A 25785-nucleotide genomic window follows, 5' to 3' on the forward strand; every position below is an offset into this window, starting at 1 on the left:
TCATGGCCGGATGGACGGGGGTGGGGCGGGAGACCGTGATCGGGGTCCACACACTCCTCTCATTCTCCTCTCTCCTTTCTCCCCCCTCTCTCTCCCTCTCTCTCCCTCTCCTCTGCCACCCTTGCTCTCTCTGTATTTTCTTTCATTATATTTCTTCAAATCCTTGTGAAGTGCACGTTCAGCTAAAAATAGCTTAAATCATTTTAATCAAATCACATTTTGTAAGTAACCATTTCATTACTTTTATTCAAACTAAACCTCAGAGTACTGTGCGCTGCATATGGTTTTGCATAATGCATGAAACAATTGCTATTCCTCGTCTGTCATACCTGCAATCAAGGCTGGGACAAGAAGAAAGGTGATGACGTACAGAAGTTGCAATACCGGGTGCAGTCGCCTCCGCGGGGACGAGCTACCAAAGCTTCGAGACTCCAACGCTGTCGACAAAGCACAAAATATAAGTGTCCGGCAATAAGCAGTGTCTGTCTTATGTTCTGTTTTTATTTTGTTTATTAACATGTCACGTATATAAACACTTTTCCCTTGGTGTTGCATCTGAGTATCGCCCATCACCGTCCCTTCTGGCCTGCGAAGCTGCCCCAGCTCGGCGGCGCTGCAGCGCGCTACTAAACCACGTCATCAGCGACAGGTCCACTTAGCGTCCGGCGCCCGGAGCTCGGAGGAAAGTTGACGCATTGAGCGCCGGCCCGGGCAGCTGAGTCCCGCCCGAACCCCGCCGGCTGGGCGGGGACGGCAGGGAAGGGGAGGGAGAGGTGCATCGGCGCAGCTGCCGACACCTGATGGCGTGTCCGACACCCACGGAGATCAGACGGCGCCGCCGGCGCCGCGGAGATTTATCTGCTGCCGGCGAGCCAATAATATCGGGCCGGCTGCAATCAGAACGATCGGCCGCGAGCCGCTGGAGCCGGGTCACCGGCGTGCGCCGCTAAACTTTGCCACCTAGGAGCCGCCGAATTGCGACGATCGGCGGCTCGGCGGCTCGGCGGCTCGGCGGCTCGGCGGCTCGGCGACGCGGCGGTGGTGGTGGCGTGTGGCGGTCACCTTAGTGCCCGGGCGTGTCGGCGCGTCGCTCGGCTCCGATCGGGCCGGACGGCGCCGTCGACAGTCGCCCGTTACAATTAGCCGCCGCCCGGGGATTATACGGGCGGCCGTATCGACACGGCCCACTCACTACGAGCGGTCGGCACGCGGCGGCGGCCGTTTGAGCCGGTTAGGACGGCGGCTATTCGTCACGGAGAGGCCGCAGACCGGCCGGTAGGGTGGGGCGGCGGGCGAACCACAGAGCAGAGAGAGCCGCCGAACGGAGCGGAACGGCAGAGAGAGGGAGGGAGGCCCGCGCTGAGCGCGGAACGATGAGTGCGATGCAGGGTAATATTAGACGTGCTTCTGGTCCGCAATATGCCGCTGAAATGGGTTTATAAATGGTGGTCCCCGTAATGTATAACAGGTTATTGTGGGTTACTGGTTGGTAATACATCACAGGTATGCATGACCGTTGAAACTTAGGGCTGATTGCTGTGCAGGTGCAGCTAGAAATGGCAGGGCAGACATGAAATAAATGTTTAATGTCGTAATGATAAAGAAGAACGTCTGGACGTTTGGGGCACCTACCAAATGACTTAATATCAGACCTGGAGCACCAAAATAATATCAAGTAATAATTTATCGGGAAAAAATATATTACAAAACAAAAGCACTAGCCATACATCATCAAAACCATCCCTCTCTGGCATTACCATCAAGCAATGGCTCTCTCACCCTCTCCCCTGGCGAGAGTGGAGAAGTGAAACAGGTCGGAGACGGCGCTCCAGCCGTGCCGGTTGCGCGCCTGCACGTGCAGCTCGTAGGTGGTGGCCGGTCGCAGTTTGGTGAGTGGGATCTGCTGTCTGTACAGAGTGTCTCCGACCACCTCACTGCCGGTCGGCGGCACGAGCACCTCGCGCCAGCTGGCTGACCGATTCTCGGTAGATGAGTTCATCCTCTGTAAACGAGCGGTCCTCAGTGTCAACGGTAACAGCACAAACAGCTGGCCTAACGAGCTAATTGATACATGAAGGAACAACCAACGGTAATTAACCAGTGTCATCTTGTTATTAATTCCTGGTATAGCTTGGTAAATTATATCACAGTATATGAGCTATGAGGTCTTGTTTATGCTCCACGAATACGTAAGACATCAATAAATCAAAAACACTGCAGGCTCCAACGTGCGATACATTTGGAAGTGCAGCTGGCGTGAAATAGTAAAATAACAGCAAAGCCCGCGATAGAACAATGCAATCGTTAGGATTGTTCAGTACACTCTACACTCTACAGTCGGTCAAAAGTGCAGTAAATTGCCAGTACAAAGGTGGCTAGTCGTCAGAATCCACTTCCATTCGCGTAAATGTCGCGAGGATTCCATTCCCTGAATGAGGCGATAGCGATGACAATGAGGTGATTCGTGATGGTCAGATCGGTTGCCGAGTTCAGCTTGTGTGCATTCTTTTCTTAATTGGCCGAGCTCAAGTGTGTGCTTTAGGCACATGAAAAATACACAAGTGGCAAATGCGTCAGTTTGCTAAACAATTCACAGAAATGTGTACTACGAGAGACACAGCACAACTTTCTGCTTCATCCTTCGCCAAAGCCGCGCGCTCCGGTGTCGATGCCTTGCGGTACAGTATCTGTCCAGGCGCTGACCGTCAGAGACATCTAGCGGTAGGTTTATAAGTAAGCCACCCGGCAGGCGGCACTCGCTTGTGAATCACGCTAATGGTTTAGTATTTCCTATGTTGCTTTGTGGACATCCGGTGAAATATTAGTCACTTGGAGAGTTACTGACGTGGAAAGTAAGGAAAAGCGACAATGCATCAGTTATCATCACATGTCCCACCGAATGAAACATCGAAACTGAGGAACAGATGAAGGCAAAAGGTGCGTCCGCTTGTAAGCCTCCTGTTTTTCAGTTGGCTTCAGCTGGCCATATTCTTTTACACATTACGTTTAGCTCTCAAGTGATTGAATACCGATGAACTGGGCAAGTTCATAATTCGGTGAACCTCTATAATGACATACCACTCCCATCATCGAAGCTTAGCAGTCACTTGTGTGACTTGTGAGTGATTACCATGCACAATTATTTGGACTTGATTAAAACGTGTGCCTTGCAATCAAAGATCAGCATCCTGTGTTTGACATAGCTATTTGAATCGGTACAGCATCCGCCCCACCACATTACTCTTTGATGTTGCTGATGAAAAATCCAGCATAAATATTAAACACATTTAGCACCTCTTTGAAACTTAAATGTAGGCGTCACTATGCAAACTTCAAGTCCGTTTCCATTTACATGCCATTATCAATAATGCTTAACGCTCTCGCAGTATTTGAGTGCTTAGTGAGAAATCATTTGCACTATAAAGAAATACATGCTGACGTAGGTAAAACGTGTTCAGGAGGATTTATACATCCAATTTTAGAATAAGCATGCACTGAACATTTCACAGCCATGTTAGGCGAATAATATCCCAAACCATAGACCTCTGGTGACCTCTGGTGTACAGAGGTCTATGCCCAAACATTTCCATAATTTGTTTTGCATCGTTTTAGCAAATCGACCTCCTTCTGCGCATTGTGCCGGACAGGACATCGTATTACACTCACAACCACTGGATAGCGGTGCCACCCTTCTAAAGTTAGACCTAATCATACCATTACGGTCGTATCCATTCCTGGAAGCGGCCGCCGGTGCCGGCCGGACCCCTGACCGGAGATTTGGCGCCGCTATCGGCGCTGCACCGGTGACCCCGGACCCGGCCGGAGGCGGCGGCCGACGTCCAACAGCGGAGGTCAGATAACCCGAGCCGTCCCTTCATTAGGCGGCTCCGGAGAGGGACAGTAAGGCAACTGAGCACTGACCACTGACCACTGACCGCCGCGGGTAGCCCTCAACCTGCAACCACCCCCTGCAGACTACAGAGGGGTGGAAGCCGAAGGTCGGCTGACTGACCCCAACTCGCACCGTCTGGGGAGGGTTCGTCGGCCGAGTGACCGCTTCTGGCAGCGGAAGGCGGCGGTTCGGCGGTCCAGGAGCAAAGGTCAGGACGAGATAGCAGGCGGTCACATTTATCCCTCCACAGCTTCAGGTTAAGCCAGTGGCATCTGCCCCTGGGTGAGCCGAATCCGGCGAAACGGTCGAATGGGACACGTGGCAGAGAGCTGCTCTGTCCCAGCGGTGCAGGCTAAGCTGCAGTGTTCGATAGATTGGAAGTTCAATCGAAGGAAGGAGGTGCTCAGATACACTGTTTCAACACGAGTCTGTCAGTAGTGCATCATTATTCTACATATACATTAGGCAACCTGAGTCTCATGAAAAGAAATCGCGTGCAAACACAAAAATGAATTGTTTGTGTATGCAGAAATACGTAATTGCGATGGATGCAAGAGTATCACAGCCAGTCTACAAAAATGTGAAAAGTGCACTGATTTTATCTACTGGTTTGACTTTAATAGACCATCTCTCCCACCTTTCCGAGTCCGTAGGCGACTTTGTACTCTAGCACTGGTGAGTAGCTGCGGACCTCCCAGGACAGCTGGTAAGAGTCCGGTGCCGTGCCGATGGGTCTGCTTGTAATGTGAGCCTGGCCGGGCGCACCTGCCGACAAAAACACTGCTGGTTATACATAGCCATCAGATATCTGACAAACACGTATCTGCCAAACACGATGTGAGCAAATTGACACATGCAAGTATCCGGCACTGATAAAGAAAAGATGTTTGCTTGATAAGACAAGCTTAGTGATTCGCCATTAATTCATAGAGAAAAATCGATTGACACTACGAGGCACAAGCCGTTGCATTTAGCCAGTTGACCGAGATTACAGAGGCGAATTTAGCTAGCATTGGTATAGCCTTAGTGACACCCAAATATGATCAAAATCGTGATAATGTCACTAAACTAACTTTCCGCCCACAGTAACCTAGAGAAGCGTTACCCTTTCATCGCCGTGTGGCTGATACTGATAGATCCCACACGCCACCGGCGCCACGCGACATTTACTTACATGGGAGGCGATGTCATTGAATTTCAAATGACAAAACTTTGAACCATCAAGCATCAAGGCATAAATCTTCTCACCTGAAAGCACCACCCTGCCGCTGGCGGTTCCCAGAAAGTTGTTGGCCTGGCACGAGTAGGTGCCGAAGTCAGCCATCTGGACGGGCCCGATGGTGAGCACGTGCCGCGTGCCGCCCAAAACCTCCTCGGATGGGACGTGGCGGCTCGGCTGCAGCGCTCCCTCGTTGCGCGACCAGCGGACCTACCAGGATAGATCGGTGAGCTACCGACTGTCGTGTTTCACGTCACATTACACACCGGCCAAATAGCGCGCGATTAGCCTCGCAAATGAAGCGTGCCGATGCGCGTCACGGAGCGACGGCTGCCGATCGGCACAAATGCACTGCGACAGGGCCGGTGGACTATCAGAGCGACGACAACATGCTGTTATGGGTCGTAATGGGTACATGTTTGATCGAGCGAGCACCAGCAGCTATTTATTGCGTGTACAGACAGCATTAGAGCCAAGGCGTCGCACCATCAGCGAGCATTACACGCATCCGTTTGCAGTTCTGTGGGAGTTTGGATGTATATTCATTACAGCGTTTAGCGTCAACCTATTTTTACGAGTTCCCTAACAGAGCGAGTATCCTGTTCCCCGTTTATTCTATTTTACTGAGTAAATATTTGATCGGAGTTTTCTAAGACGTCTGCTGGTCATTACCTACTATGATAATGGACTGCAATAGTCGAAAGTGTAAGGATCACGCTTATTTTCCAACTCCACTCAAGACGCGCAAATATTGAAAGGCGCCTATTGTCGCTCATTGCAACCTTACCGTCGCCGGAGGATCAGCAAAGACAAAGCAGATTAGCTTGGCCTTGAATCCTTCGCCCGAGTAGACCACGCTCTTTTCTACCTCCACCTCCGGCGGATCTGACCAAGGACGAGCAGTGATCAGTCAGAAATCGCAGCACCAGCAACGGACCAGCGAATCGCACCTTAGATTCAAGATATTTGATTCAAGATATTTATATTTGATTCAAGATATTTATATTTGATTCAAGATATTTGATATTTGATTGATTTTTAGATTCAAGACATTCCTGAGTATCAACTGGAAGGTATTGGTGAAACGAACACATGAAAATCCGACAGATATAGAAAAAAGAGCCAGCGAAAAACAAAGGGAATGACAAAGCAAAAAGAAAACTCACAACGGGCACTTACAATGTATACCCTACATGATAAGATGAAATACATTGGATGCTTTCACTGGTATCTTGCAACAATATAAAATGCTAGCGACAGAACTTGCACTGGGCTTGTACACCTACAGCAGAGCATAAAATCGCGACAACGCATAATACATATAAAACGATCAACGAGGACTCGCTACAGGAACTCACACTGAACTTGAAGGCTGACGGTGCCAACCTCCGGCCTTCCGAGACCGTTTTGAGCGACACACTCGTACACCCCGGCCATTTCTCGGGTGACCTCGGAGATTGTGTAGCTGCTGCCCGCGTGTTGGGCCTCGCCAGAGGGCAACAGGCCCATCTGACGAAATAAACCAAAGCGAACCGTCAAACGAGGCAAAAAGTTGGATTGCAAGGATTCAGTTTCAATTTTTACTTCGAAATATTTTCATCAAAGGTGTAGCAACGTATCTCTTTGGTGAAGGACACCTTTCACCAAAGTTTCAGATTGGTGAAGGATCCTTCACCAATCTTGGACAATGCAAGGGAGGGTCTTCACCTACCTATGCTTAGAACTACTGGATTCGACGGTTGATCAAATGTCTGTTTTTTAACCCGCGCCCGGCTGGGGGTCCTGAATTTCCACGCCCTGCTGGGGGGGGGGGGTTTGAACACCCCCCCCCCCCTTCTAACTCGGCTCCTGGGCCACGTAGCGATACGCGGAAGGCGGCGTTCGAAAGAGCGCCAAAAATAATGACGAAATCACTTCGGTCGCTTTTTTGGTCAGGTCAAAGGTCAGGTCACCAGAGGTCATTGAAGGCAAAATTTCGCCGATTTCCAGGTCGAATGTCGACAATTTCCAAGAAGTCAACGCATAGCTCGGGAACCAATAGAGCTACAGCGCCACGGAAAAGCGCATTCGATAGCCCTATAACGCCCTTTCTGAGGAATTCTCTCAGATTTGACCTAACGTCAACGGTTTTGCCTGCAGGGGGCAAAAACTGCCAAAAAAGACGATTTTTCGGGAACAGTTTTTCTGCAATAACTTTTGACTCAAGCCTTGCACGAGCTTTCTTTTACCGACATCGTGTTCCTCTTGTCAAGGCGCATCGAATAAACTATAATTTGACATTGAAAGTTCAACTTAAAAATTTGACCTCTGGTCAAGGTCATGATTTGACCGGACATTGTCATGTTGCATATTAGTGGATCTGTATCGTCGAGCTGAACATATATATATATATATATATATATATATATATATATATATATATATATATATATATATATATATATATATATATATATATATATATATATATATATATATATATATATATATATATATATATATATATATATATATATATATATATATATATATATATATATATATATATATATATATATATATATATATATATATATATATATATATATATATATATATATATATATATATATATATATATATATATATATATATATATATATATATATATATATATATATATATATAGGGTGAAGTCGTATAAGAGTACGCACTTAGTGGATTTCTTGCTCTCATTTGTTTAATATTTGAAAGAAAGAAATCGCAAATAGTGAATATTAAAGTTCATTGAATTAGCCATCAACCCATGGGGCAACGATCCTTCAGCGTAAATGGAAGTGGTCTAAAACTGACATTTTCTGAACCGCTGCAGTTGCGTACTCTTACCATATGGGGTGTGTAAGAGTACGCACGCCAGGCGGGTGGAGTACGCAAGCATATGAACACACACCTATGCAGCTTGCACTGTCCAAATGCTTAACTTCAAACTCAGAAGGCATTTAATTTAATTCTATATCCAAAAAGAAAAACATAAAATAAATCTTTCAAGTCTATAAATCAGGAAATAATCATGTCGTGTGTTTCTTTTTAAGAAATGCACAATCAAAAGGGAGAATAACTCGTATTTGGAAGAATTTCGGGTACGCATCTGCATCACAGTGCTCCATTGATGATATACCTACAAAACAAACGTCATTGAGCGATAGATTAATAATTTTATTTTTCTGTATATTCGATTTAATGTATAATTCTGCGTACTCTTACCCTCCTGAACAGTGCGTCCTCTTACCGTACATGCAATTCGCGCACAAAACAACCCCGAAACGTTGTGCAAAACTTCGCAAACAGAATATTGCACTGCACAGTATGTCCCCAGATAACCTCGCAAGTTTCCCACACCAATCACGGAAATGTACCTTATCTCAACTGCCAAGTATCAAAATTATTGTACCATACCATAATAATATCATAACGCTCGAAAATAATATTCATCGCCTTAAACTCAACAGCGTCGCCGCTCAACGCCCACGTTCCGTTGGTGACAAGCACGCACTGGCGGCTTCATGTCAATTCATGAACTCGACAAACCCGCGTTGCTAAGCAACCGAAACAGCTGATGCGTACTCTTATCGCCCGCGTACTCTTACCCGCCCTTACCCTATATATAAGGCGTTTTCATCGCTCTAGCATGCCTCTCAAAAGTTAGTCGCAAAAAAACTGTTAGATACCATTCGTGACCTGAGATGACCTTAGGGGCATAAACAGGGGTCACGGGTGCCGTTTTCATGTTCAGTGTGTCAAAGTTACTTGTAATTTAGTGTTTGAGAGTGTTTAGAATGACTTTCGTCCGAAAAAGACGGTTTTGAATTTTCTCCCATTGACTTATAATACCTAGAGAGGTCGCAAAATTGACCCGACCTTAGGTCACCGATATGAAAATTACCGAATTTTGTACATACTGTTGCACTTATCAATTGCTGAAAGCTTCAAAGCGATCCGTCACTTGGTGTAGCCATGGCATACATTGAAACATTTTATGATGTGTTTATGAGGTGAGGTCACATGTAGCGACCTGGTGACCTGACCTTGAAGGACCCTGGTCTGAAATTTTCACAAAATGTATAAAATTGATAGATGATAAGGTGCCGCCGTTTTTCAGATATCCACGAAAAACCGCAGGGGGGGTGTTCAAAAACCTCCCCCCCCCCCCTCCCAGCAGGGCGCGGGTTAACACACTTTGACCATTTGCCCCAGTAGTCAAAATTCCTTAGCCGAGGCCCTGATTTACATCTTGCTGTCATGGCAAAATGCACAATTCAATTTTAGGCAGGCATTGAAAATTTGACGTTAATGGGATGATAAGGGCGTAAGATATCTGCGAAAAACAAGGGGTTGGCGAAATTCGCCCCCCCCCCCCGCTTGCACTGTGCGTGTTGGTTGGCACGGTCCTGTCCCTTTTCATAAGGTTCAGGTGGCATCCTTCACCAATATTTTTGGCGCTCCTACACCCATGATTTTCATTGCCTTCAACCTGGCCTCAGAGATTACCGGTTGATAAAAATTTTCAGAATCAGGATATGCGCATAACTTGATGCATGCTATTTCAGTGCCGCAAATGAAGATCAAATTAAAATGAGGAGGGACGCCAAAGGAGACCACGTCAGCCCCATCTGCCCCTTGTTACGTCAAGAAGAGTGAAATAGCAAAGTTGGCGGTTAAGAACAATGCAGAAATGACTGGCTGGAATTGAGGCACATTTCTCGCAAGGCAGCCTGCGCCATAATGAACATTTCAAATTAAAACGCCGGCTTAGCGCGGCTACTTTGGGATGAGCCGGATGAGCTGTATTGTTTTAGTACGGTTTTACGGTATGACGTTAACGACCTTGTGTCTAGGAGAACGCCCATCATTCTCAACCTTGGAAATGCAGCCAGTCTTCTGAGTTTTCCGAGCGACTGACATTTGACGGCGGTTGAGGTAGCAAGCTCAAAGGACGAAGGTTATGAAATGTTATCATATAGAGCAAAGACGTGCGCTGCACCCGTCTCTTTTTGCGATGTGCACTCTATTTGCATATTCACCCACTCATATTATGCATATCATGTGTCTATCAATAGCTACAATTAATTGCGTAAAGGCCGTGTTACACTGTCGAATTTTGGCCACGACCCTGTCGCCGAATCACGTCGTGTAGGAAATCGGCGAACAGTTTACCGACAGAGGCGAACAGTTCGCCGACAGAGCCCGATTTGCAGAAAACGGGTGGGGGGCCCCCCTAATCGTGCGCGGGTCGAAGCTGATCCATGATTCGGCGAACATCGCGAATGAATGGCGAATCTGTTGCGAATAGTCGGCGATACCTTGGCAACAAGTCGACGCACGCAGCGACATGTCGGCGGCGACTCGGCGACTGTTTGGCGATCATGTTCGTTTATTATAAATTCGGCGAACGGCCACGAAATTTTCATTTTTCATGAAATATTCGTGGCGGTCGTGACGAACCGTAAAAGTCGCGCGGTGGACACCGACTGGTCTGCGAAATGCCAAGACCGTGGAAGAAAGATCCCGAATCGGTCCGCGACATAGGATGACTTGCATATTCGTGCACATTCGTGTACCGAAATTCGGCAGTGTAACAAGGGCTTAAGAGGCGTTCGTCAGGCAAGTTTTACTCGGCAGGATAGCAACATCTCTTTTTAAAAGATGGCAAGAGTTCATTTTATTCAATTATGTCTTATGAATACCTCCTCATTTTTACATTTTTGGGTCCAGCAAAATCATTTATTCCCTCTGGACGTGATGAGCCGCATGACTCTAAAAAGCTACATAATCTCATTTTGACCAAATGGAGCAGCCCTGAAATCTGACCTGACCAAGCCAACTAACCTGTTTCCTCCAGAAGATGGTCGGTTTGGGGTTTCCCGCCGCCGAGCACTCTAAGCGCGCCTGGTTGCCGCGCTCCAGCACGAGCACGCCGCCGAACGGCCGGGTCGTCACCACGGGCCCGTCTGCCGAACGGCGAGGGAACGGTCGCTTTATGGGCACGGCCGCGTACCGGCCGCCGGCGCGCCGCCTTTTCATGGCCCGCTCGGAGGGCGCCGGCCGCCGCCGCCGGCACCCACGGGAGAGGATCGTGATGACGCCGGGCGGCGGCGGCCGGCGGCGGGCGGTGTGGTAAGGCGGCGGCGGCTCCCAGAACGGTGTCACGTTTGGACGTGTGTGCACTGGAAACGTGTCATAGTGCGGTCTTGGGGAGAGCATGCCGCTGTATGATCATGTAAACCGCAGAGGACGGGGACCGATTCAGGGAAACTGGTTTAGCAAACATGGCATGAGCGCTGTGAGGCAAATACAAGCAGTAACTACACATATCCACATACTCGTATATATACGTACTAAGGAACATTTGTTGCATTTCAACGGAAGTCTGCTTCATCTGGTGTATGAAGAGCTCACTACTCATTACTCACAGAGCACGTCGAGCCGGTGGGTGAGCTCGGTGAGCGGCTCCGTGTCCAGTGAGCACGTGTAAGAAGACTGGTCGCTGGGCCGCACGCTGGCGATCCGCAGATTGTAGCCGTCCACCAGGCTGTAGCGCGTGTCGCGCGCCACAATCACCTCTCGGGCGCTGATGACGCGCCGGTCTTTCTTCCAGACCACGATGTAGGGACCTGGTGCAGAGCGGACACAGCGCGTCAGAGCCACAGCCCACACTCGACAGTCCACCGGATTGATTATTCACCTCGTTATGAGGCTCGGAAGCAGGCGAGGATCTTCAGTTTATAAGTCGTAATTTTCAGCGACGACATCGACGACTTATAAATCGCCAAACGACGCTCTATTAGGTTAATACAGGCCTAAAATGCACCAGAAGCTTTCTGGGCGCATTGCAAACGTCATAAACTTTTCGCCCGTGAGAGTGAATGACTGCTATAAAACAGCCGTAAACTTTGAAAAGTCTGCATCTCATTTCCTGGACAGCGTTTATGTTGCCATAAAGCGACAGAACGCGGTGCTCGCATTCAGCAGCAGGCATTACGCATTACGCATGTAACGGTGGTGAAAGCAGAGCACCGCACACGTCAACGATCGTGTTCAGGGGCCGCCCACTAGCAGCATTAGCAGCCGGCTCCGTGAGCATTACCAGCTTATGACGTCACACAATGACCCAGCTCTGATACGGGCGTAGTCTTGGCTGGGCTATGGGGCAAGTCGGGGGAGCGGCGTAGCCATAACAATAGATTTCCTAAAAAAAATGTTTCACAATCATCGACTGAGGAAGTGCATCTGTAAATAGTTCGGACTTTTCTCGGTGAATACCAAAACAGGAACAACTCCACCAATATCATGTGGCAAAGCTAAATGCTTAGATTAAGGACATCACTTGTAGCATGCAATGTGCTGTCTTTGGTATTGTAGTGGAGATATGAAGGCCATCGAGGTTTAAACGATGCTAGTAAAATAGAATGATGCTTCGAATTGTCGTTTCAGGAGCTTCCCGCATTCTAGTCATAGAACCTCGGTACACCTATGTAGAAGCAATGTTTAGAATGTCCCAACCATTAGCTATGTTGCTATTTCGCTCACCTTTATTCCTGATGGCGCAGGGCAGAGTGACGCTTTCTCCCTCTCTGTGTTTGATCAGCGTGGGCTCCGTGAGGAAACTGGGCTGAATCGCTCCACCGACCTCAGCCGTTGCTGGAAACGGCAGAGAGACGTGAATCGCTGCACTGTTACTAGAACAGCAGGTAAACGTGAATCGCTCCAACGACCTCAGCCGTAACTGGAAACGACAGAGAAACGTGAACCATGAGCGTACGTGATGAGCAACATGAGAGTAGCTGAGAAAAACCTGCCGTATTAGTTAGAAATCACTGGACAGACAAAGATAAAGACGAAACGACGATGAAAACTGAATGAAACATTCAAAACTGTTGACTAGCTTGCAGATCAATTGCATCTCGAATTATTGCATTTCACATTTTCTGAAAGATTAGGTACTGGGTTGAACTTGCGTATTGTGTCGAAACAAATCCACCACGTGTGTAGTGTGTACTGGCCATGATTAGGCATCTTGTGGCTGAATGTGTTGGATGTATGTAGATCCTGCTGTAGGTATGCGCTACTGCAGTTGTAAATGTTGTTTGTTTTAGCTGGAACAAATATGTAGAAGCGGTCTTAGCTTTTTATATTTAAATGAAGCTTTAAATACGTCAATCGTTTTGCATTGCTGTTTTCAGTGTTTATATATATTCATACCAGCCTGGCTGACGTTGGGAGACGAAGCGCTCGAAAACGACGGGAGCATATAACGTCAGACATTTTGACATGATAAAATCGCAATGCATTATTCGCATATGCGCTGTCAAGGTAATGAATGCTGTCAAATACTATAAGCACAACAGTCTCCACACTCATAAGCCTAAGGCAATGTACTTCGACGTTCCAGGCAATTAGTGTTTCAAGTGGCACACTTCGCGGCCTTCACTCAGAGTAGAGGTCTAAGAACGCAGTCACACGGTGGTGTCGTTTTTTCCTCCGCTGGCCACCGACGCGCATTGAAATGAGCCACTCGTGGTCTGCTAATTGCTTAGTTTGCGCGAGCTTTTTATCCCTGTTCGCGCACTCCTTATGCGGAGGGTTGGCAGAGTTCTCAGCACCTAAAATCCTCTCTTTCCGTCCACCAAGACTCACTGGCCTTCTTTATTTCGAAACGAATGGCCGCGGAAAAGCAGGCGTAATGAAAATTGGATCTGAAAGCCGAACAAGAGCGGTTTAATTACGGACTGAATGACTGCGTGTTTTGGACAAACAGCATACAAGCCAGAGAGGATGATCTCACAGAAACCCTTGCCATTATAAACAAAAGATAATGAGCCCAGCAAAATACGGAAAGGTTGCATTCTGATATCTCATCCATTAACAACGTTCACCAGTCGTGTGACCCTTAATTGTCGTGACATTACCCTAAAAAAAAAAGATTAAAAGGGTTTCAAGTGGTGGTATTAGTTTCCATGATTTTCCATAGGATGTTTAAGAACTCCAACTCTGAAACATGAACGGCAACATTCATCCGATAAGTGACGACACTGTTGGTTATATTGGTGGCAGCTCTAGCAATAAACAGACTGCTACTGTAACAAAACACCTAAGTTTTATCCAACCAATGTTAGGCGATTCGAGAAGTTAGCGATAAAGCCGAGCATTCCTTTAACGTAAATGTAAATCCTGTGTCTTTCATCTAAGGCCTTAACGTTTTCCATTTAATCTCGCCGTAAATCCCGCCGTAGCTCCCCGACAACACAACTTCCAATAAGCAAGAGTGCTGCTTTACAAGCCCTAAACTTCCAGGTATTCGGAATAAAAGATGCAATCAAAAATAGCCTTCTGCGTTCCTTCACTGCAGGATTGTGTGAGCAACATCGAAGCGGTGCCGACAACCCCTACGTCTGCACGCTGTGCTTCTCAGTCGCAAACATATCTCTCGTGCAGAGCAGCACGGGTCGACGTGGCGCGTCTCAGCCAATCCATCAATGCCAATCGGTATTGTAATATTTGCCACCGGCCGGGGCATTGTGCCGGCGCACGGACATCCCTGGTCGTGCTGGCAGAGGCGATCGATGTGGCCGCTCTCCCTGCGGCCCCGACGTCCGATAATAGAAGCAGAAACAACACGTTCAGGTGCCGGCTGGGTCAAACAAATCTCAGTCCGTCCAGCTCCTACCGCTCGGCCAGTCCATGACAATCGGTCAACACAACAAAGACAAATGCAACAATAATGATTGTACTTTTCCTTGTGTTATCCTATAAATAAAAAATAAAAACGTGCTAAGAAGGCGCTTACACGCCCCCATGCCTATCAAGATGAGCCCATCCCAGCTGAAGCACCATGGGTGCCATTATCATGGTGCGCAGTGCACAAGATACCCGCGTGCGTACAGGCTGAAGGGAAGGGTTGGTGTGCCGCAGAGCCGGTGGCATGGTGGCCATCAGCGATTATTGAGTGTTACCCTGAATAGGCCCTGAACACTATGACCGGGACCGGAGACACCTCTGGCATAATGATCGCACCGGGAACGGCCGTCTCTCGGGCCCGCCAGCACATAATCAGAGACATCGATTCTGCGCCGCCGACACTTCACGTCATCCATCGTCGCCCGTCGCTCGAGCTCGTGGCGACGGTGATGGCTGACGAAGCGCTCCAGGGCGGCCGCCAAAGCCCTCTGCACAGGAGACGAGCAGCCGCAGCCGAGACAGGGATCAACGCTCCAAAGGGCACCCACCGCGGACCATAGAGCCAACCACCGCGGATCGGAGCACAAACTCACAGAGCGCCGGATGCGAAATTGATGGACCGGTGACCGCCAGGGACATTGAGCAAAAAAAAACGAGAAACGAGAAACGCAGGGTTGTGCTTGACTCATGAGTCGAGTCAAAAATTTGACTCAACTCTGACTCAAATGAGTCAGATTTGAGTCGAGTCGGATAAATTTTTGAGCTGTTGAGTTGAGTCAGAGTTGAGTCGGACAAAAATATTAAGGCGTTGAGTTGAGTCAGAGTTGAGTCAGTAAAATAACTTTTGACATTGAGTCAAACATTTAGGAACATGAGTCAGCTGACTCAACTTTCCAGAAACAAGCTTTTCATTCCCCACCCCCGCTTCCCTGACCCTGTTGCCGGACTTTTTCACCCCCCTCCCCCCGCTCAAGAGCTTTTTTATCAGAGTCAATTTTGAGTCAACTCACTTGACTCAACAAAAAATTGAGTCAAGTTTGAGTCGACTCATATTTTCATTGAGCCGCTTGAGTCATGAGTCGAGTCAAGGGAAAAAATCAGCTCCTTGTTTGAGTCAGAGTTGAGTCAGGGCTTTCTGAGGTTGAATGATGAGTCGAGTCGGCAAATTTTTTTGAGTCGAGCACAACCCTGGAGAAACGGACACACCCACCCGGTGAAACACGGTCATCGTTGACTGAGCACATCTAGCTGCGAGATCGGAAAATACAGTCGGGGTGTTTGCCACAAGCCACAGATTGCAGAATACCTAACAAAAGAAAAAAAGAAAATTAACGACGGTACCTTCGGCGGGCGCAGCCCCGACACATACTCTGTTGTGCGTCCTACACCCACTGTGTGGCACAAAAAGACGTGTGCACTGTGCAATGTGCATGCCTCGACCGCTCAAAGAGACTTGCTCGCAGTAAAATTCACCGTTAGCATAAACGCTCCATTGAGACGCGACCGATGCCTCCCCAGTACCGACCGGAACTGTCCGCGAGATGGTCAATCCGAGGCTGCAGTGGTCGCCGCCGACCATCTTCAGACGCCTTCCCCTCCCTCCCCTCGACGGTGCCGACACACAAAAACGTCACTGGACACTGGCGAAAATCGCTGAGAGAGGACGTAATACTGCCGGTGGCCGGAGGTCTGAGACTTCGTCCGCTACTGGCCAGTTGAGCGCCAACTAAGCGTCAGACACTGCAGCTTCATGGAGGTTACAGAAAAGCGGTGAGGTTAGACGTCAGAGAGTATCGGCAAGCGGGAAAGATCAGAATCGATATTCCACGAAAAGAAAATAGTGGATGAGTTATTAAATGCGTTCAGTGTTCCCGAACAATATCAAACAAGTAAGCAACAAAGTGAGGTAGTTTTCACTTTTCACAAAATATCCTCTACAACCTGAGAAGCATCATAAAGCATACAGGAAGCAGCGCATCAGGCCAAAGTAGCTAGTTAATCTAGCAGAGAAGAGGAGCTAAATTTCTCACACCGTTGCCGCGAGTTGAGCGACTGGAGGCATCGCTTCTCCATCAGGCATCATACATAATTAAGCTGACGGCGGGTCATTTGTAAGACGTTGCTCTCTACGGTCTGAAATTGGCTGTAGCGCCAGACGAGGTCTGTGTGAAACACCTCTGCTGTTCCTTGGACATGACCTTGGCTGAAAACAATTGGGATAGGCTGAACTTTTTACCTAACGAATATGAAAAATACAAAGCGAGGCAGCTGCCACAGTTCACTGCTGCATTTGTCGTAGCTTTATTACGGAAGAAATAAGAAATATGAATAGAATATATACATAGGCGGCGGAACGGAGAGGGCACCGGGGCAGCACCGTTTCCCCCTTTGATTTTGGCATTTTAACATTAGCCCTATGGGCGTTGCATGCAAAGAATGGGACCAAAAGTCGGCATTGCCCCCCCCCCCCCCCCCTTAATTGAAGGTATTCCGGCGCTACTGAATATAAATGTATAGAACATAAAACTGTCATTTACCGGCAAAAGATCAATAATCGGTTTCGGTGTAATCGCAGGGAATGCCCTTCAAAATTGACATTAAAAGTTAAGTCCGGCGGGTCGGCTGTAGCGGGTGAAAACGGTTACACGAACACCATGCTTGGTGGATCTTGTGCGCTTTGGTTCGTTATAATTGTTACTGAACTCTGGCAGTGGCAAGTTCTCATATGTGAGGGCTATCCACCGTCAATGTCAAAACCGTCAAACTTTCTGCAAAGAGATGGGAACCAGCAGATGGGAACCACTCACTGTTCTGATCTAGAAGGGTGCGCGACTTGAGTAGAGGTGGAGACAGACCAAATTTTTGGCAAGATGTTCGTGATTTTTCGTTCGTTCGTAACTCGTGCCGACTTCAAGAGAACCGTAAAGCCCAATAACAAGTTCACGAGGAGAGGGTTTCCTGACTAAAGCACATTGGGTAGGGTCAAACTTTCGTCGTACCCTCCATAATCGTACGTTGCAAGATCGTGACCAAGCACCGCTTCATGGCAAACTAAGTCGGAATAAAGCCGTTTGTGTTAGTTATATAAGGTCGTTAATTAATCTAGGCACGGAGGAAATTTCTAAGAAAGTATTATTTACGTCTATGAAATGCATTTCTGCATATATTAAGTTACATGAACGAGTACAGAAAGCTTGAAGTTCCGTACCTATGGGTCACTTTCTTTTCTGTGAAGCGATTTGCCGCATTCATTTCCAACATTTTCCGTAAAATTTTAAAAACATTGTAAATGAAACCCTAATAAGGAAAACAGAGCTGCGGAGTCGATGGATTTACGGCGACTCCGACTCCGACTCCGACTCCGACTCCGGGCAGAAATGTCGACTCCGATCGACTCCAACTCCCGACTCCGACTCCGCACACCTGGCAGGGCTGCGGAGTCGACAGATTTTCGGTGACTCCGACTCCGACTCCGGCTGGGGTTTCCAATATCGACTCCGACTCCGACTCCGACTCCGGTCACAACTGTCGACTCCGACCGACTCCGACTCCGACTCCGACTCCGACTCCGCAGCCCTGAAGGAAAATATAAATCTGATAGCTGAACTCCACAAGCTGTCGTCCATCATTAACCAAAAATACATCTGCTAGCCTACATTAAGCAGGCTATAGGTACTGTTTGTTACTTCCTCATAAGCATTTTGACACCCAACCAACTGAAGTCGCTGTCCGGCAAACACATCGGACCTCTATTCCTGCCGCCCCTGGCCTGGCACACGTCCTTACCAAACAAGTCAACCCTGCTCTTCTCCTCGCGCACTGTTCGCCAGCGCACCTCCATTCCATCTCCTCATTTGTCCAGAGCATCATCGGGCTCTTTGGCGGCCATTGAGGCAGTCTGGCACTCGACTGTGCCCGCCCCCGCCCCCGCCCCGGGCGGGCGGAAGACGAGCGGGCAGGCGGCAGGCGGGCGGGCCCAGCCAGCAGTGCAGGGAGGAACAGACTGCAGGTCGATCCTATCATAACGGACGGAGAGGCTAGACACGCCGGGGTTGGCCCTGACGACCGTCACGACACGCTCCTACCAGCACGGACTGCACGAGACGCACGCGAATTGACGTCGGAAACGCACGACAGCAGAGCGCGCGGGACTAAAGGGCGAGGAGATGGATGCGTTTTACGAGTTAGGTACTACAAGGGATATGAGGGATGGACTCTGTCTATGTGTCTGTGAGGAGACAGCCCTGGCCACTGGCCAGTGCGTGTGACAGGTCGATCTATCAGTTGTAGATCCAGTGCCCATGCGGGGTTGGACTTATCGTTATGTTTTTCCATTATCGCCATGACATTCTGATGGCCATGTCAATCTCATGGCGTATTAGCCATAGCCATTTCTAGGGAGTGCAAGCTCAGTATTCAATGCAGTGGACAGATTATATCGGGTCTTTGTGAGAAACAAACGGCTTTATGATAGCTGCGAATCAATTCTGCAGTCTGAGCATCACCTGCCGGCATGAGTCCCTATCGTTAGATCACACGCCAACGTAACAGGCAGCCGTTTTTAGTGTTCTATAGGAAAGGAAATCAAGCAGATACCAGGGCAAACGGCGGCCTCCACTGCAAACAAACCCAATCAGCGCGCGCTGCAGCAGTGGTGTTTATTCGGCGCGGATCGTTTTCTAAGCACAGCGCTCGAGTGTTGGCCCGATATTGGGTCGCACCGTGGAAATGATCATCGGTTGACTGCGTCACCGGCCCGATAGCCATTGCCACCAGAAGGGCAGAAGACTGGGCTCTCAGCCGACACCGGCGCAGAGCGAAATGGTCCGTCGGGTCTGATTGCTGCATGTAAGTCGGCGCCTAGTGCCTGTCTACACTCAATTGGCGTATGTCGGCGATCGGCCCCGGCCGGCACGCCGCTGGCCCCCATTGCCGTGAGATGGCCGCATATGGCGTTATGAATAGCGTCGGAACTCGGCGCCGGCTGTCGAACCGCGCACCGGACCGGCGCTCGATCGCCAAACGCCACGACAGCGCGCCGAAATGGGGCCGGGCTCGCCTCTCACCCGCAGCCGCGGCTCGACTAAATGCATCGATCGACGCGCCGGGCCCTGCAGACGGACCTCCTTGGCGGTGCGACTGCGGGTTTATTTGACTTTATAATCCCTTCTTTGTCAATAAGCGCCCGAGCAGCTTGGCGGCGCCCTCATCACCATAGACGGGGTGCTTTGTCGGAATTAAACAGGTCATGTTCCGGAGACGATTATAGCGACACCGGCCATCGCTCAGTTCGGTGAATGATCGAACGCCTCATTCAAAGGTCATACAGAGCCCCTCATAAATAGGTCATACAAACGCCCTTGATGGACCGAAAGTCCGACGAAGTCAACAGCGATGTTGAACTGGTGCTGCGGATTCCGGCGCTGTTGACCGAACCCGAGGCCGTCTCAGTTTCGATGGAGCATCGTCGATGACGGCGAGGGTCGTCGTCAGCCAGTGTTTGATTTGATGCACCGTTCGTTTTTAATTTCTGGGTAGCGGTCGATTGTGTTAGAAGGTGAGGTGGGGCTTGCCAGCATCTAGCTCTATAAACACTAGCAAAACAATGTAAATGAATGAAGAAAAGGGATAAAAGATTAAGTACCGAAACATCAATGATTGGGAAAAGTATTGGATTCCACAGACCATCCACGATGATGATGATGATTTGGTGTTTTAGGGCGCACCAGCAACGAGGCTATATGGCACCATCCACGAAACATTACTAGACGTTAATTGTCGACTCGTATCGGACGTTCATTGAACGTCCACTACACGTTTGTTGGACGCTCCCCGATCGTTCACAAAACACTCACTGGACGCCCAACAGACGCTCACTGAATGATCCAATCGACATTCATTTATATGCTCACTGCACGTCCAAAGGTGCTCATCAGACGCAGATAGGCAAATCTGAGTCGCCATCGGGTCCGAGAATCTCGTTCAAATAAACCACATTCAGACGGTTACATTAATCTTCAAGGTTTTCACTTGTAAACGCTTTTTTTGGCTAGGCAACAGTACAAAAAAAAAAAACGAGAACATTACATACACAAGCTCTTACAGACAAGCCACGAGTCAATCACATGCCAATATCTCATAAGTCAGCCAGGGTCACTAAATTCCATTGCACTAGATATAATGACCACTATCAGCAATGAGCAATGCGCATGATATTGAGGATATTGCAGAACATCCTCTACCAGTTTCAAACACGTTGCTGACATGCACAATACACACAGAACGCAGTCATGTGTGTATGAGGCACCAGGATTATTAACAGTCAATATCACCTGTTATGTAACCGAGAGAAGTTGAGCCATGTTCTGGGTAAATACCAGCAAAGCGCTACAACTGGCAAAGCACACGAGATCTATAATGGGATTGTTTCTGAAGCGTAATTAAAACCATTGATTTACATCAGCAGTATGGCTATTGGCCGACGGCAAAATATTCCCAAACAGTGTGGGCAAATCCAGATTGTTTCCATTTCCGCATTCAACGATAAGCAGCTCCAAATTTGTGGGGCCAGTGAAAAAGCCGATTGCTTAGACATTCTTGGAAGCGATCGTAAACATAGTGCTAAGAATGCAGACCTCCTGATACCCAGGCTGTGTATCCAGAGTGCAACTGACACCGATTTCTGTTTAGATTGCGGGCCATTGGCCATGATTTCGTCAATGAATCGCGAAAGGCTGATGCAAGTGGTTGGTACTCTCTGTAACCGGCTGTTGGGCGGCATAATATGTACAACTTTGTTCGGCATGCGACATGGGTAGGTAACATCGGTAGGGCAGAGTGGGGCACATTCGTGCAAAAAAAATGGAGAAATCCATATATCTGTTCTTTGGTTGGTGCAATTGGAAAATTGTTGATTTTAGTATGGAAAGGAACTATTGCAGATATTTTTCCCATTTAAAAATTATCCTCTAAAATGATCGCTTCTATTAGAAAAAATGACTTTTAATAACACTGAACGTTTGCACGAAACTGTCCCAGGTATGGGGCACATCCCTGCAAGGGGTGGGGCAGTTCCGTGCACCCTGCAAAGTTCGAGGAATTACCGGGCATTACCAGAAATTTACCAAAGAAATTGGCAGGGGGTCATTTCACTTGATTCCTTTCGACAAGAATGCATTGCACAACAAATGTAGAAAGAATGGGCTGGCCAACAAGAATGTGCCAACTGCCAGCCATCGGCCCGCCTCCGTGACCTCGCCAAGGTCGCATGAATTACTTGTCACGACGTCGCAAGCAGCCGAGACTGAGTCAGGTTAGCGTCATAAGTGAAACCTAATACAGAGAGTCAAAAACGCAAAAACGAGAAAAAAAATGCGCACATTTGTGCCCCTAAGCAGTGTGTGCACGAACCTGCCCCACAGGCCACAACGTTACAGTATTTGTAATATATTTCAAAATTTCTTGTTGAAAAACGACACTTTTTCAACAAACAAGATTGCAGCAGTTCCGTGAATAGAGTGAGCTTCTTCGCCCCCAATTTTGAAAAGCTAAACCACATTTTTGAGTCAGGATCACGAAAATTGATGCCATGAGAGAAGTTTGGAAAGCGCACGAATATTACAACTTTGCGTTTTTTCTTCAAGCATGACAGCAGGTACAGTGTTGTCTTCTACAGTACACGAGGGGCGGCAATGATAGACATATTTTCATAATTTACCTTGAGTTCGTGCAGTCACTGGTGTTCCCATAAACTGGTGAAAACGAATGTGCGCATGCAGGAAAGTGTCCTACTCTCCCCTACACTGTAAAAAAAAGTTTAGCATTTGGGGTACTAACGGCTGCTATTCGTAGCACCTTTTAGCGTCAAAAGAACCCTACGACGTATTTACAAAGAAGCATGGTGCTAATACTGTGCTAATGATAGCTAACATTCCCATCAAATATTATAAGTTTAGATCACCTATTCTTCTACTGAACTTAACGTCTACTTCTGCTAGTACCCAGTCCATCAGTGAGTGCTCTTTCAAGCTGGATTTCTAATTAGAACCATTTTAAGTGTTTTAGAAGTTGGTAATGCTGAATATGGTGCTTACGTTAGTATCACAATAGAACCGGACATGCTTACAGAGGAAACAAATTTGAAATTGGCGCCAAAGAAAGTAGCTAAGCCCTGCTTTACAAATCTCTGGGAGTCTTATCACCAGCCCTTTAGCACGTTTTGACGGCGCAGAGCGATATGCGCATGCGCGTGCCAGCTGTTTCCGGCCACGTGCTGCGCCATTTTAGTGGAGTCCGTTGGTCGTGGTGGGAGTGTGTGCACGTGCTCCGGTATATGAAGTGAAATGAAGTGAAGTGAAGTGCTCCGGGCACATGCCACAGAGTGATAGCTCTGGAATGATAGCTTAAATCAGCTATTATCGGTGGAATCCGTCGTGCGTGGCATGGGAGTGCGTGTGCGTGCCCCTGCTCCGGGAGGCAGTGAGGTGGAGGGAAGTGCAGTGCAGCAGTGCAGTGAAGTGAAGTGAAGTGCTCCGGGGCCGGGTGCTACATGAGCCTTTGCCACCGACACATGCCACCGACACCGACGTTGATCGACTTTGGTGAGTCTGACACGTTGTATCTTTTGACATTATCTTATATTGTTTAAGTGCTTCATATTCCGACTTTGGCAAATCGCGCTTCTTGGTCTGAAGGAAAGTTGTGTTGTTTACGAAAATAGCTCCCAACAGAAAAAAATCTTGGATTGATCCAGTTTTTTTTTTTGCTCCAGGCATGGGGCCTGGTCAGTTCTTCCGTTGACTACCACTTACAATGGAGGACAACTACGACAACAACACGGGGTCTCCGGTTCCGTCCATCACTAAACGCCGTCTGGTCGTGGATGAGGTCGAACTTATGGCCATGAAAGGAACGTCGGTTCAACGCCCCCCCCCCCCCCCCGCCTCCCCCAGTCGATCTCGCGTTAATCGTCGGTCACTGCGAGTGTGCAGGTATATGAGCGACCTTTCGTTATTTCCCGTGCGTTTGTTTGTGTATATATTTACATTTGTTTTCATGCAGATGATATGAAGTGTTAATAAATGTTCCATTATTATTTTTTAATTTTATAATGTGTTGGATGCTTGAAAGATGCACTTACACGGGAATATTGCAGAATGCAAAACACAATCATTGAGACTCGTAGTTATCACTTATCTAGGATATAACCTTTTTTGCACGTCTTTTCGGCCTTACACAATTTCCTTTTTGGTAATTGATTAGTCCTTTTTGCAGTAAATAGTGAAAGTATGTGCTGCTAAAGAAAGCAGTTTTTGCGAACTTTTCATGCAGCAGCTTTAACTAGTATAGATATTCTACTTTCAGCCCCAATGCTTTCGTTAGCATTATTCTACTTGTCGTGGGGTAACAATAGCGCTAAAACGGTTCATATGTGAGTACGGAAGGTACTAACTGCATGCTATTCTTAGCACCTTTTAAAGTTTAGCACCGCTAGGGTACTGAAAATTGGTCTAGCAGGTGTAGGGTACTACATTTAGTACACGGGTGCTAAACAAATATAGGTACTTATATTAGCACCTTGATACTAAACTAGATCTCAGTTAAGTACGAATAAAATGCTTAGCTTAGCACCGCTAGGGTACTGAAAATTAGTCAATTGAAAAGTACCTCTATGGTGCTAAACTTTTTTTACAGTGTACAAAATGACAAGTGAATGCAAGCAACTCATCAGGGGTACCGGCTATAGCCTCACGGCTAGCCGGGAGATCAAAAAAAAAAAAAAACATCAGGGGTCGCCTGGGCCTCGGGGTTGTCAGTTTGCGCTCCCCCGTCCGGCCTAGAGACGCTGCCACATGGGGCTGGATCTGTTCCTCGCGCCCAGTAGACCCTGCCGTGGGGCTGTTCTATCCGCCGCGGGGCAGGTCCATGCTGACCCAGACTGCCCCGTCGTCTCTGGCCGGTCTGTGCTGGCCCCAGACGCCCCCGTGCAGGTCATTACCTCAGAGGAACGGTCTGTGCCAGCTGGGTCCCGCCGGCCCAGTCGGTACGGGTCATTATCCGTCCATTCAGGCTGCCAACATGGACCGTATCGACCTGGGACGGTGGCTACAATCGCCAGACAACGACCGAGAAATAGGGCCATAGTGATGATAGAAATCACGTCCGGATATGCTTCACGTCACGTGCCATTGGCACGTTGTTTGATGGGGAGTCTGGAAATATAGGGTGCCGGATGATAGTCACATCTTAACATGTTTTCTTGTTGTTTTTTTTTTTTTTTTTGCTTTTTATAGAGACTCATTCGGATGGCGTCCCAATGATCAAACTATATGTAGGTTATCAATCCCTTGGGGCCTATAAGGTGTTTGTGGGGCACTTGGTCTTATTTGGTGAGAACGATTCAAAAAGACTTGAGCGCAGCCCAGAATACCCCAATAATGACGCATCATCCTTAAATGAATTACAGTGGACATGGTTGAGTTACGATCACAAGCAAGGGCTGTTGTCTGTTTGAGAATCCATCAGATGAATCGTGTGACAAAGATCACTTCATTATAGTTTGGTGTGTGTGCAAAATGCATAATCATGCAGAAGCGTCGATTAACGGACAGTTATGGCCACCGCTGGCCCTTTCAAGCACAACCAGATGTTTTCAACTGACACAACGACTGACTCCAAGCCCCTTACGTTATATCATTTCATTCATTGAGCTCCTAAAAATACGACAGCTTTGTGATCGTCATTCAGCTGCATGACGCAACTAGCATAGACTAGCATAGGTTCGCTTCGCAGCTACCGCTGAAGCTTCCCAGCCACATATTTGATGTCCTGAGCGAACATACTCTCTTTCTACTCTCTTTCTTTCTATCGAGTTCTGCGTTTTTAAGATCGCATGACAGTAACATAACCAGTCATTGCAATCAATGCATAGTCGTGACGAAGAAAACGATCCAGGAACATG

General features: G+C 48.0%; 1 protein-coding gene across 1 annotated transcript in view; it reads right to left on the reverse strand.

Annotated features, from left to right (window-relative positions):
• Nucleotides 1-25785, reverse strand: part of LOC122388616 (protein amalgam-like) — a 29594-nt gene that overhangs the window by 1586 nt on the left and 2223 nt on the right. Inside the window, exons 2-10 of the mRNA XM_043379817.1 lie at nucleotides 12678-12788; nucleotides 11561-11761; nucleotides 10977-11098; nucleotides 6470-6620; nucleotides 5899-5996; nucleotides 5141-5321; nucleotides 4530-4657; nucleotides 1780-2002; nucleotides 330-437 (exon numbers count right to left, since the gene is read on the reverse strand). Of these exons, the coding sequence (XP_043235752.1) occupies nucleotides 330-437; nucleotides 1780-2002; nucleotides 4530-4657; nucleotides 5141-5321; nucleotides 5899-5996; nucleotides 6470-6620; nucleotides 10977-11098; nucleotides 11561-11761; nucleotides 12678-12788 (1323 nt within the window). The remainder of the gene's footprint in view (nucleotides 1-329; nucleotides 438-1779; nucleotides 2003-4529; nucleotides 4658-5140; nucleotides 5322-5898; nucleotides 5997-6469; nucleotides 6621-10976; nucleotides 11099-11560; nucleotides 11762-12677; nucleotides 12789-25785) is intronic.

Source organism: Amphibalanus amphitrite, unplaced genomic scaffold, assembly GCF_019059575.1.
Source record: "Amphibalanus amphitrite isolate SeventyFive unplaced genomic scaffold, NRLGWU_Aamphi_draft 000328F_arrow, whole genome shotgun sequence".
NCBI classification, from domain to species: Eukaryota; Metazoa; Arthropoda; class Thecostraca; order Balanomorpha; family Balanidae; genus Amphibalanus; species Amphibalanus amphitrite.